Genomic DNA, 13,660 nt, shown 5'->3' with positions numbered 1-13,660 from the left:
GCGTAAATCATAGTAAACCACTGATTGTCCATGATGGGCATGAACACAGCCATTTCCCATGCTTTCTCTCCCCTCCCACCTCATCCTGGCACATGAGAAATACTACTGAAAACATTCTGGATTTTGAAGACATCAGTCGCACTCCAGTTCGATATGACATCTGAATGCAGGTCCCTAAGCAAACTGGAGGCTAATCCTTCCTCACAAACTGTGATTTGAAACTGGGATTGTCCTATTTAGAGGGCCAAGATATGTTTGCTCCAATCCAGGAAAACAAATCCAATGACAAATATAGCCAGGTTGGATGTAGATGTGGTTCTGGTTGCACATCCCTATTTGCATTTGATCCAACTGGTCATGGGGAGGGGCAGTAATTCTGGATAGGGCACCTGCTCTGCCATGCATAAGGGTCTTGGGTTCAGTCCCCAGCACCTCCAGCTAATCGGATCTTGAGTAGAGGAGCTGGGGAAGACCTCTGCAAGAGACCTTACAGACATGCTGCAGATTGGAAGGAGAGCCAGTAATGTAGCAATAAGAGCTTTGGACTAGATCTGCAGAGAGCTGGGCTCACATCGCCCATTTAATCCACACAACAGCATTGGGGAGGGGGGTAATGCTGACTTGTGCATAGCCTCTTTAGTGATCAGGTATTTCCAGGGGTCGTTTCATAGAAAAAGAGCTAGGGGAACTCATACTACATCTGCAGAGAGCTGGGCTCACATCGCCCATTTAATCCACACAACAGCATTGGGGGGGAATCAGGCCCGTAGCTAACGCGGGGCCCACGCCGCCTGGCCCCCTAGCAGTTTTTGTGGGGGCCCTTTCTGAGCCTCGGCTCCCCTACCCCAACTCCCCCTGATTGCCTGTTGGCAGGGAAGACAAGGGCAGTGATTTTAGAGGCTGTCCCTGGTGCTGTGCCGCGGGAAGAGGCACTGGGGCTCCTTGGGGGGGGGAGCTGGACCCGGAGGCTGTGACTGCTGCAGCCCTTGCCCTGGAGCCTTTGATTGGATTGGCAGGCGCCCCCCCCGGCCCCCTTCCTAACAAGTCCTTAGCTACGGGGCTGGGGGTAATGCTGACTTGTGCATAGCCTCTTTAGTGATCAGGTATTTCAGTCTGGATCTTCCATAATGTTGTGGAGTGGGTTGCTAGCAAAAAAAGACCACTTACCGTAAATGTGGCAGCAGTTGTACTTCTTGAGGCTTGTCTTAAAAATCAAGGTGATGATGTTGAAATTTTATTCCTCTGAAATGTCCTTCTTTCTCCTTGGTCCCTCCTTATTGAACTCCCACTCTCCATACCCTCCTTTCGAACATCCCCTCCAGATCAACGCTTTTCTTTGCCTTTCCATGAGTGATCTTCTTCTGTTTTCTGCTCTCCTCCCTCCTCCTTTCCCATCAATGCCTTATGCTGTTTGTGCTTGCGGGCAGGGATCTGCCTCTTTCTTAGTTCCCAGCTCTGCCTCGAAATAAATTAATCGACAGGCATTCCACCTTTCCCATTTCCCTGCCATTTGCTAAGGGGGAAAAAAAATATTTCTGTTGGATTCTGAGCTCAGCAACAGAGGTTAGCACACTAAATTCCTCCTCCTTTCAGAGCAAAATGCTAGATGTCATTTTATGTCAAATATTGTGAAGCATTTCGAAAGCATGTACCTATTTGCTACGTATGTTCCCATGGGACTTGGAAAGTGCATGATACAATACCCGGGCTTAAGCGTGCTAATTAAATGGTTACACAGCATTCTGTTGGCATTATCTTTGTAGAATCCACGGAGACCTACACACAGCATGCTCATTCTCTTGGCGGCAGCAGCACCACCAGTACAATACCAATCAGTAGAACTTCTGAGGAAGAAAAGAAAGTCACAGTCATTAAAGCTCCACATTATTCAGGGATTGGCCCAGTTGATGAATCAGGAATCCCGACTGCAATTAGAACGGTAGGAAATGCTGAGTGTGTGTGTGTGTGTGTGCACACAAGTTCATACAATGAATTGATTGTTGGCAACAGGGTATTTTTCCACATTCTTCTGGACTTATATAATGTGGAGTAGATTGTGTGTATTTGGGGGACGCAAATGTAATGCTGGAAAGGGGAAGATTGATGGTGTATAATTGGGGGCTTTGTAATTTTAAAAAAGAAAAAAATATTTCCATTGTAGAGTTTTCAGCAGAATTGTAGTTTTCTTTGCGCTTCCCTTCTTTTGTTCTCTCTTTCTGTATTTTGTTTACTCTTCTGTTAAAGTTTCCTTAAACCTTGGTGTGTTTTTGTAATTTTATCAAGATGCCCTTGCTCTCCCCTGCCCTAGCAGTATTTCATTTAACAGCTAGTACCAGGAAACTCCGTGCACACTGTGATGCTCTCCTTTGCTGACATGGAAAAGCAGTGAGGGGAAACGCTTTCAGGCTGGCTTTGACAGTGTGCCACTGGTTAGGGCTTGAGTGATTTCAGGATGCCTTACTGAAGTGTTTTGTTCTGAGTTATGCTGAAGCATACTTTCCACACTGCTGCCCCTGCAGCCCCTTCTGGCCGGTCCCGGCGGCAGCAGTCGCAGCTACAGCTGGTTGAGGGAAGGGACGGGTTTGCCGGCCTTCTCAGCTGTAGGAGGAGTTGCTGCGCTAGCCATCGAATGAAGCGACGAGGATCCAGGATGAAAGCAGCAGAGGCTTTGCAGGTGAAATCTTTGGGAGGCACAAGAACGTAGCAGCTGTGGACTTGCTTGGGCTGCCAACAGCAACATATGGGGCTGTGTGGTTGCCAGGAATAGCTTCAGTGGAGTGAAAAAGTGGGGTGGGAATTAAATGTGGTGGAGAAAAGCAAATGGGAAAGTTTTCTGACTAAGTGCTAAGACTTGGAACTTTTGTAATCAAAGGAAGGGGGAAGTGCTATCGTGTCTTGCATCCCTTTATTGATTCTTAGATGGATAAGGCAATTCAGGGTTTTTCTGATGTGTGACTTTCACTGTAACAATGCCATCCCGTTTAAAACAGACGGTTCCTGTGTTTTAACACAGAAATTACTGCATGTGGCTTTTAAAAAGAATTAAGATCATAGGGTGGGATATTAGTTACATAACAGTATAAATTGAAATCCTCTTTTCTGTATTTTAATAGGCTTGGCAGAACGCAAGCTATATATTTAAACTTGCAGATCAGATTGTCTGGATCTCTTAGATTTGCTATGTAATTCCTCTTATTTTGCTTTTTCTACATAAAAGTCTAGCTTTTGCTACCAGTGTTGTATTAATGTTTCATGTAGGGTAATGCAGTTTAAATGACATACAAGGGCCATCCTAACCAGAATTACAAATGGACTTAGAAAGTTGTAACTCTGCTTAGGATAGCACTACTATCTTTAGAGGAATCCAAAGCAGGTCTACTCAGAATCCTACTCAGGTCTATTTAATGGGGCTTACGCCAAAGAAAGTGTTCTTAGGATTGCAGTGTAAGTCTCCTAAATGTGTGCGTGTGAATGTGAGTGTGTGTGTGTGTGTGCTTACGAGAATCACATGGATGTGACTGCAGATTCAAAATATATGGTAAGTTGTGTGAGACTTACAGTGGAGCAAATTGCACTGTTAGGCCTGCTTCTGGAGCTGCCTTTTTAAAAGTTGGCTCAAGGTGCACGAAGAAGTAATCTTCAAACAGTACAAGTGTATTTTCAGAAATAATGCTAGCAATGCTGTGTACATCTTATCCTTCTGTGTTTCCTTGTAAGCACATCTGATAGAGTTTAGAGGGCTTACTGCTACTATTTTTGTTTTCAAGGTTAGTATACAGAAATGGAACAGTGGTGCCGGGCGCCTTGTGGGGTGACTGATCAAATAAATAAATACATAAATATAAATAATTATGCACTGAACTACTTCGTTCTGAAGTGTCATTTGTGATTATGTTCCTTTCCTCATATTTATGAACCTGTTGCCCAGTAATGATTCATGTTCTAGAAGGGGAGAACAATTTTTCGATGTCATACAGATATTTGCCTTTTGGGGGGGAGGGTGCAACAGGAACAGAAGTCTTTTAAAAGCTGTTAAGAGTCTTGAGATTGCTGTGTATGAAGTGGTTATGTGCTTCAGCTCCTACTGGAGAATGTCTGTGACATCACAGATGACAAGGACTGTTCCTCCAGGGCTACACAGTATTGTGCTTTGGGAGTACTTTTGTCCAGAAATGCTTTGATCTTTCCAGCATGTCTGTACATGAGTGCATACATGTTTGTGTGTGTGTTTGTGTTAAGTGCCATCAAGTCGCTTCTGACATTTGATGACCCTATGAATTAATGTCCTCCAAAACATCCTATTGTTAACAGCCTCTTGCTCATGTCTTGCAAAGTGAGGGCCGTGACTTCTTTTATAGAGTCAATCCATCTCATCTTCAACTTTTCATGCTGCCTTCAACTTTTCCTAGCATTATGTACTCTCTCATAATTGCTGAACACAAGCAAGGCTCGTTTTCCAAAAATAATGCTGCGGCTTTTAAAATGTTCTTTTATTTTCTGGATGCCCCTTATTTGGAACCCATCATTCCCATTTTTAAAGGGCAAAATGAAAGGTGAACACGCTTCTTTCCTTCAGGAAGGCTGCTCCTGACGTTTTCTATTTTGTCCAAACAGTTGGTGAGTTACTGGTGCAAGACTGATGCTTTGGAAGTGGAGGCACTGATGTAAAAAGGGACTGCTGTAGCTCTTAGATGCTTTTACCCTGTAGACATATACAAATGTGTTTGAAGGCAATAACCATCAATGTTAATGTTACTACACCAGCATAATTGTCCTCTTAAAACTGTGTCAAAATTGGTCATCGTTAAGAGATGGTATGTCATGTTGCTTGTAATTAACACAGCTAGACAATATTACATCAATATGTCCATCAGCAATGCAGCATCATAGGGTAGCTTTGCGTGCACCATTTTGTAAGCTACAAAATACATATATGCCTTCTCTAAATTGCAAACCATGCACACAGGTCTTATTTACCTCTTGTGACTTCAGAAAACAGAGGCCAATCTCCCTTATAAATAAAAGCCGAATGGTGGTGGCACTTCTCTAGAACATTCCACACGCTCTGGAATTGGTTGGCACCCTGGTGTGTCAACCTGTCCCTATCCACTGGCTGCATTGCTTGAGTCTTGCCTCCAACATTCTAAACAGTTTGCTGTTCCTCTCCCCCCCATAGCCAGTCAGAACACAGAGGTTATTTGCATATGCAGCCTCATTGGCCTTTGCCTCGGAACACAGAGGTCGTTTGCATATGCGACTTGATTGGCTTTTGCCTCTCACATTCTAAACAGTTTGCTGTTCTGAGGTAAAATGTGTCCAATCTCCAGGTGAGGGCTGGAGATCACTCAGAATTACAACTGCTTTCCAGATGGCAGAGATCAGTTCCCTGGAGAAAATGGTGGGCTCTGTATCCTTATATGCTGCTGAGGTGGCCCCCGTATGACAGCCAATATGACGTAGCAGTCAGGGCTTCAGAGCACGGGAGAGACTGCAGGTGTGTTGGGGGGTGGAAAGCTGAAGAGTGAGGGGGAAATAAAGGTAGGTTGATGATTGGCTGGGAAGGAGATAGGGTTGCCAACTCCAGGTGGGAAATTCCTGGAGATATGAGGTATGGAGCCTGGAGAGGGTGAGGTTTCAGGAGGTGTGGGACCTCGGACAGGTACAAAGCCATAGATTCCACCCTCCAAACCAACCATTCCCTTCTGGGGAACCATCGTTGCCAATCTCCTGGTGAGGGCTGGAGATCACTCAAAATTACAACTGTTCTTTAAGTAGCAGAGATCAGTTCCTCTGGAGAAAATGGTGGACTCACTGTCATTATACCCTGCTGAGGTCGCCACAGCAAATTGACACTGAGTGTCCAAGGCCGGGGCACCCGCCCAGAGCCTCTTTCTAGAGGCCGTTGTATTTATTTCCACAACGGGCCTTTTTCCTAGTACACTCATATTGCAATTTGGAGACATGGCCATTTCTACAAGCCCACATATAAAGTATGCATGAGAAGACTGTCCTTAAGAAAAGCAGGGTATAGAATTTGTTCTATATTGAAAGGGAGTGGATTTTCAAAGGTTTTGTTCTACCTGTTGATAGGAATGTGAGTACTATAAGCTGTGTTGCATCCGTAGTAGAATTTAGAATTTTGGGTTCTTCATACAGAAAAGGCCAGCTGCAAACATATAGGAGCTTTGACAGTGTAGTAGTCATGTCTACTGTGTACTGACCTACTAATTCTCTGTTTTATGTTCTTCTTTTACTTTATTACACTCAACTGTATTTTTATAGAGTTTTATTTTACTGTCCTAAATTCAGTTATATGAATGTTATATTTAAGCATGTGTGTTCTATGGCTTGTTGCTGTAATAAATGCCTGACTGACTGACCTACTAATTAACAAAAACATCATTCAATTAAAAATTTGTGAATACATATTTGTGCAGCCTTCCCATTTTGAAATTCTGATCTGTTTCCAGATTCCAGTTTGTTGTTTTTATAACAAGATCTCTGCCACCCATAGGAAAATTTGTGAATACATATTTGTGCAGCCTTCCCATTTTGAAATTCTGATCTGTTTCCAGATTCCAGTTTGTTGTTTTTATAACAAGATCTCTGCCACCCATAGGAAGGGGTAGAAACCAAATTCAGTGTCTTTTAAGTGACCTTACATAAGATTAACTTAAATGTTATAGATTCTCTCCGATATGTTGCAACATATTTATGCCAATATAGAAACAGTTGATCATCACAAAATGCCACAAATAGTTGAAAATGCTGGCTAACTCAAAATACAGATAAGGAAACTGGCGCAAATTGTGATAAGAAGCTCCTCAATTTGTAGAGCTGTAAATATCAGTAATACTCCCTATATCAGAAGCCAAGCCATTTGGGGAAATATACAGATTGTAATCCATTTAAATGCAGGTTTTTATTTTCTTATTTAATCCTTTCCCATAGTGTATGTATCTCAGTATGTGTGACCTTGTTTCTGTGCTTTTTCAGGTCAAAAAATCCATTTATAAATATTAAAATGTATTATTTGTAGAACTAGATGAAGATTGATTTATATGTATATAATTTTCTGATTATGATATGCTTTATATTTTAACACCCAAAATTCAGGGCCCAAAATTTGTTGGTCATCCCGGGCCCCAAGGATGCTAAACTATCTGCGACCAGGGCCAGGGCTTTTTCGGTGGCGGCTCCTACCTGGTGGAACGAGCTCCTGGGGGAGATGCGGGCCCTGCGGGACCTTATGCAGTTCCGCAGGGCCTGTAAGACAGAGCTCTTCCACCAGGCCTTTGAGTAGGAGCCGCCACCCCACTATACCACCACCATCACGGTACCTTAAAGGATGCACTCACGAGGCCCTGAGGAAAAATCTGGAATTGGATAGAAGATCTGATAAGCTGTCTCCATGTGGGCATAACATCATAGGACACTTGGAACTGAGTTGATCCATCTTGGAGTCACGATATTAATAACTGACTGAGCACCGTTGTTTTTAATGATGTTGGATGTTTTTATTATGTATTTATGTTTTAATCATGGCATGGATGTACCTTGCCCTTGTGAGCCACCCTGAGCCCATCGGGGAGGGCGGGATACAAATGTGAAAAATAAATAAATAAAATAAATAAACACACAGTAAAATTAACAAAGGTATACATGATTAGCTTCCATTTACCAACATCTAGGAAATCGCAAAGCTTTATATGTAAGACATTTATAAGAAAGTAAGGCATTAAGAGTACGTATAAAACACAGTCTCTAATATTAGAATATGACATGCAGATGGCACAGAATGGCCACCCAACTTCAAGGGTGTGAAAATGATGTGAATGTTGCTCTAGCTCATTGTGTCCATCCATGTCCTCCCTGATACTTTTCCTTTTAACAATGAATGCTGAAGGCATGGAATCCTACGAAAGCTTCAGACTTAGTGTCCCATGTGGCTCCAGTAAGCTTAGGTTTGTACATTTCTTGCTTCCATAGACACAATAATCTATAGTTGTGACTACCCAAACATTGCTTAACGCAACCTACAGCAAAAGTCCTAGGCAGTTGAAAAAGCTCCTTTTTGTTTCTGCCAGTTCTCTGGACTAAGTACCTGTCCTCTGTTTCCAGTATCCCTTTGCTATCTTGCATATCCTCTAATATGTATTTATCCCAGAGAATTTTTCAAGGAGGTGAAAGGTTAGAGAGTGCAGTATAATACTCCTTGCATTCCCTCCATCTTTGTAGTCTCAAAATATTAGCAGACATTGCTCCATCATGCTGTATGGTATCTCAGCTTGAAAGTATCTATGTGGTAGACTTTGATGGATTTCTCCATCAAGAAAAGTTATTATACCTTTTATTATTTTATTGCATCATACCTTTTACTAAAATATCCTGAAACTATGTGCATCACCAAACAGTGTGCAAGCTTACAAGTGTGACATCTCAGAAATTTGGGAAGTTATATAGAATACTGGTCATATTCTGTTCATTCTTGACCAGAGTTACATCCTTCTGAGTCCAATGACTTCAGAGTACTAAGAAGAGGGCAACTCTGCTTACAGTTGACCTACAACTTTCATGAACATTGGTACTGTGTTTGTTATCAGTGTTATGAGCACAAGAAAAAAGGGCTGGATTCTCATTCTGGACATACTTTCAGTATCCGTATAATGATTCTGACTTATGATAGTACTTGAATATAGTGTGTTTATTGCTGTTCTCTGTTGGTGTGCTGAAAAGATTCAGATAAAGTACAGCTCTTGTTAAGTCATTCCTTAACAAAGACAATTTTGTCAGTCTTCACAGAAACTATGATCTCAGCAACTGCAAATAACCACAAAGTCCTAACCAGTTTCCATGAACGAACTGCCAAGTTCCCTGAAGCAATTTCTCAATTCACACTCTGTTTGGATAAACTTGAGATAACTTGAATTATGATGATGGGAATATTTCTCCATTATTAATTTAATGGATTTCATTCACTATCAGACTCATCAATTAGCCAGTATATCTCCAGGTCACAACGTCTGGTGTCCAAGTGCTAAGGGATTCTGTTGATTTTGTGGCATTTTGTGAACAATAAACTGTGACCAGATATGACTATCTAGCAACATAGTGCCTATGTTCTGTAAGTCTTTTAAATGTACTAGTAGCAATACATACAGATGGCCCCGTTCACACGAGGGAATTTGGCCCAGAAGCAGGACGGTTTGGGGGCGGTTCAAACTGCCGCGATCACACCACAACATCTGGGAAGCGTGGTGCTTCCGTCCCCAAACCGGCCCATCCATGGGATAAGGCGCATCAAGTTGGAACCACCTACCGAGGTGGTTCATCGCCTTGGTGCGCCTCACCCCGGGAGTCTGATCGCCGGCGCGTCCTTGCGCCGGCGCTTCCTGGGCTCCTAGCCAAACTGCGCATGCTCTGACATGCGCAGTTCGGCTGGCCGGCCGTCAGCTCTGTGTTTTCTCCCCGGCGTCTGATCGTGCCGGGGAGAAAACGCGGCGCGGCCAGGGGATCCGTGGGATCCCGCCGCGCCGTGTCAACTTTGACGCGGCTTTGAACAGCCACGGTTTGTGCCGCTTTTTCCCCTGCATGTGGCAGGGGCCGATGATGATCAAAGAGGGAAAACCATGGAATAATCTCTTTCACGCTCTCACTTTATGTAGAGTAATGAATGAAAAGTAGAAAGAGGACATCAAAGTTCAGGCTGCTATCTGGAACCTGGATGTGTGCTTGCCTTTGCATGGGACACTCTAGGTCAAACTCTATTGTCCTGTTGTCATCTTTATATTCTTTATTCAAAAAGCTGACAAAGTGCTGCAGCAACTGCTAGTAGTAAGTCCTGCTGTGTTCAGTAGACTTTACTCTCTGACAAGTGGGCACTGGATTGCATCCTTAGTTGCACATCTGCATTATAATCAGATACATATTCCAGAACTCACAATATCAGTCACGTATTTCTCTTTTTTATCCAAGTAGCTCAAAATGCTGTACATCTCCACTCCCCTATTTAATCATCACAAAAACCTCTTGAAGTAGATTAGGCTGGCTGACCCAAAGTGAGCGATGTAGGCATTTGAACCCAGCGTTTCCAAAATCCTGGTTCAAAACTCTAGCCCGTACATCAGCTTTCAGATGATATCTTTAATGAGAACCACTGCATGTCTTATCATAACTACTGAAGATGAGTCATCATAGATCAGAGCTAGAAGATCATTTTTTGCTGATGCAAAATCATAGGGAGGTCTTGAGGTGCTGGCATGGAGTCCTGCCAATGAAATGTTGAATGTCGGTGCTTTGGTTGTTAACATGTTGAAGCCATGCCATTTCCTGTTGCCCTTCTTAATACTAGATGTGGGTTTTAACATCATTTCTGCTGTAACTACTGGGCACTCTAATAAAGGAAGCTCTTCTGGATTTCAGAACTGCTGGTTTACTACAGCTAATGTGTCTCATTTGTATCAGGTACATTTAAGGAAGAAGTATTTATTTGTTTTTAATTGCTAGTAGTCCGTTTGAGAAATGTCCTTATTTATGATCACTGTGTCTCCAGAAAAAAATAGTGCTTGCTGGAATATCATTGCTTTAATGCCATGGAATGTTCCTGTAGATAGAGCTTTTGGTACAGTGAATGTTTTTCTCAGGATTTCACTGTCTCTTCATAACTTTACGGGACAAATAATTGTTTTCCTTCCTATATGAAATGAGAGTACCTTGGCACAGAAAAGGCAAGATTCCCAGCAGGTGTGTATGTGATTTGAAGGCCAAAGTCATCCATTTACCCTGTGGGGAGGGGCCATGACAGTGGTAGAACATCTCTTGGCAAGCTGAAGGTCCTGGGTTCAGTCCCCAGCATAGGGTTGCCAGTTCCTGCCTCATCCCCAGTGGGGGACTTCGGGAGGTGTTCCTGGAGGGGGAGGGGACATCCGCAACATGATGACATCACTCAGAAGTGACATCATCAAATTGGGGATGCACCTGAATCCCAAACAGCAAATTCACTGCTTGGAATTCAGGCACCCGCCCCCCACTAGTGGCGGGCTTGCTGTTGTTGTTCAGTTGCACAGTCGAGTCCGACTCTTCGCAACCCCATGGACCACATCATGCCAGGCCCTCCTGTCCTCTGTCGTCCTCCAGAGTTTGCTCAACCAAAATCAGGGGATCCCCCACCCCCATTTGGGGACTGGCATCCCTAACCCAGCATCTCCAGTTAAAAGCAGCTGATGAGAAAGATGAGAACTTGGATAGCTGCTGCCAGTCAGAGTACACAGTACTGACCTTGATAGACCAATGGTCTCATTCAGTAGCTCTGTTCACAGGTTACAGTGAATGCACGTAGAAGCTCAGCTATTTCCCAACCAAATTGTTTTTTGCAACTTGAATAAGTTTGTGCATCTTTATCGTAATCTCGGACAGTTTGCCTCCCTGTGTCATCTCTGGTATTGTTTCATCATCTTCTGGAAGCATCCAAGTGTCTTCAATGTCATTGTTGCAGATAATATAACATATTTTTGAGTACCCCCATTAGAATACTAGGTGTGCTTCATTCACTCCTTTCATAATATCTTCCATATAATTTATGAACTCAGGAAAAGGCCCAATCTGCATCTAGCATTTGCTCCGCTGTTTTACCAAACCCACACTGGAACAGGGGAAGATGTGGCTAAAAACCACATTCAAATACCATAAAATGGCCATAAATCTATGCAGACGGCTATCATAAAACCGAGAGATCAAACAAAGTGAAAGCAGCATGCAGTCTGGACACTGCCATAAAATCTGACAATCAATCAAAGTGGCATGCAATGTAGAGGGGAATTTCTGTTCCAGTGTGGGTTTGGTAAGACAGCGGATCAAATGCTAGATGCAGATTGGGCCTCTTATCTTCTAATGTATCCAAACATTTTCTCAGTCAGTCTGCTGCACTGGATCTGCTCTAAAACTGAACCAAACATTTTATATAATATTTCATTTTCCAGTGCTATATGTGCCAAAACTCTGCTTGGAAATAAATTTGTTGTTCAGTTGCACAAAGTCAGAATTTCTTATGTGACATGAGGCTGAAGATTTACAAGAGAAACCAAGATAGTTTATGGCTAGTTTGGATTTCACCACTACTGACAAGCGTTCAACATTACTGGTGGTATGTTAAAGTAGTTTTCTGCCTGTTTTCTTTTTCTGGCTTTTCACAGTTAGTTACAGTACAATCCTGAGGAGAGTTACTCCAGTCTAAACCCATTGATTTCGGTGGGTTTAGACTGGAGTAACTCTTGTTTAGCACTGTTACTAACTGTTTTTCTTTGCGCTAACATTTTCTCTTTTCCAGCATGGTCTTCAGTAAAAGTTCTAACAAAAACAATAGATACATCTCTGCAATTACCTTGTGGTAAACCTGAGTAGTCAGCAAGAACCCAAATACCATATTGCCCCTCTCTTGTTGCATACGACAACAGTTTTATTTTATAAGCATATTAAAGCAAAAAGTATAATACAACCCAAAGAGCTGCAGACAGTTTCCTTAATACATTTCTCAAGACAATGCATTCCCGCAGATCTCAAAATCTCTGTGGACTTTTTAAATTGCAACCTCTATTTTAAGAGTAACTGTGTAGCCAAAATTCTACTTTACAAAGACCAGCAGTTTATACACATTTATATGTTTTTAGTTTCATTACAAGGTAGCTGGTTCCATTTCCGTGCCTGCCAGGTGCCACATCAAATGATAAGCACTCTAAAAAAAGAAAGAAAGGAAAGAAAGCAATTTAGAAGAGAATGACTAGACTGGTCCTATGTACTTTTAATTAAGTTAAATGCCACATTTACCTGCTTCACCTTTATCATTGCAAGCTTTCCAAAGGATTCACAGTTATTTTGTAAAAGTTTTGTAGATCAATGTCTGCTGATAACACATCAGTTTTTTAAAATATCTGATATGGTGGCCAAGTTAACATAGTTTGCATTACATAATATCCTACCAACATTCTTTGCAGCGCAGCACAACTTTCTACCTGTTGGATCTCTAGATAGTATGTACTGTGATTCATCTACGGGCATAAGCTGTGTTTTCCTGGCATTCCGCAGAGTGAGTTCAGTCACCAGTTCAAAGTATTTTGGAGTATTCAGCAGTATTTCCTTCAGTTTTCTGAAAGTTTATAATGTTGACTAGTACACAAGAAAATTAGGTATAATGAATGAAATGTGTGTTAAATATTTGTTTATTTAAAATGAAATATTAATGAAACTATAATTCACTGATCAGAAACTGATTTCTTTAATCTTAAAAGCAGTACTAAATGCATCTTACTATGTAACCCGCAATGGCTCAGAGGTTAAGACACTGAAGCTGCAGACCGGAACGTCAGTAGTTCAGCAGTTCGAGATCCTAGTGCCGCGTGACAGAGTGAGCTCCTGTCTCTGGCCCCAGCTCCTGCCAACCTAGCAGTTCGAAAGCAAGAAATTGCAAGTAATTAGGTACCGCTTCAGTGGGAAGGTAACAGCATTCCATGCGCCTCGGCTTTTAGTCATGCCGGCCACATGACCATGGAGAAGTCTTTGGACAGTGCTGGCTCTTTAACTTGGAAACGGAGATGAGCACTGCCCCCTAGAGTCAGATTCTACTAGCTTTTGAGCAAGGGAAACCTTTACTTTTGCCTATGTGATA

General features: G+C 42.4%; 1 protein-coding gene across 1 annotated transcript in view; it reads left to right on the top strand.

The window, feature by feature from the left end:
* The window catches only part of SORBS2 (sorbin and SH3 domain containing 2), a 112,770-nt gene that overhangs the window by 32,402 nt on the left and 66,708 nt on the right, over positions 1-13,660 (top strand). The window contains exon 6 of the mRNA XM_015418695.1: positions 1,764-1,939. Coding sequence (XP_015274181.1) covers positions 1,764-1,939 — 176 coding nt within the window. The remainder of the gene's footprint in view (positions 1-1,763; positions 1,940-13,660) is intronic.

Source organism: Gekko japonicus, unplaced genomic scaffold, assembly GCF_001447785.1.
Source record: "Gekko japonicus isolate JY-2015 unplaced genomic scaffold, Gekko_japonicus_V1.1 scaffold663, whole genome shotgun sequence".
Taxonomy (NCBI): Eukaryota; Metazoa; Chordata; class Lepidosauria; order Squamata; family Gekkonidae; genus Gekko; species Gekko japonicus.
Note: the sequence above shows the minus strand (reverse complement) of the source record. Positions and strands in the feature narration are given on the sequence as shown.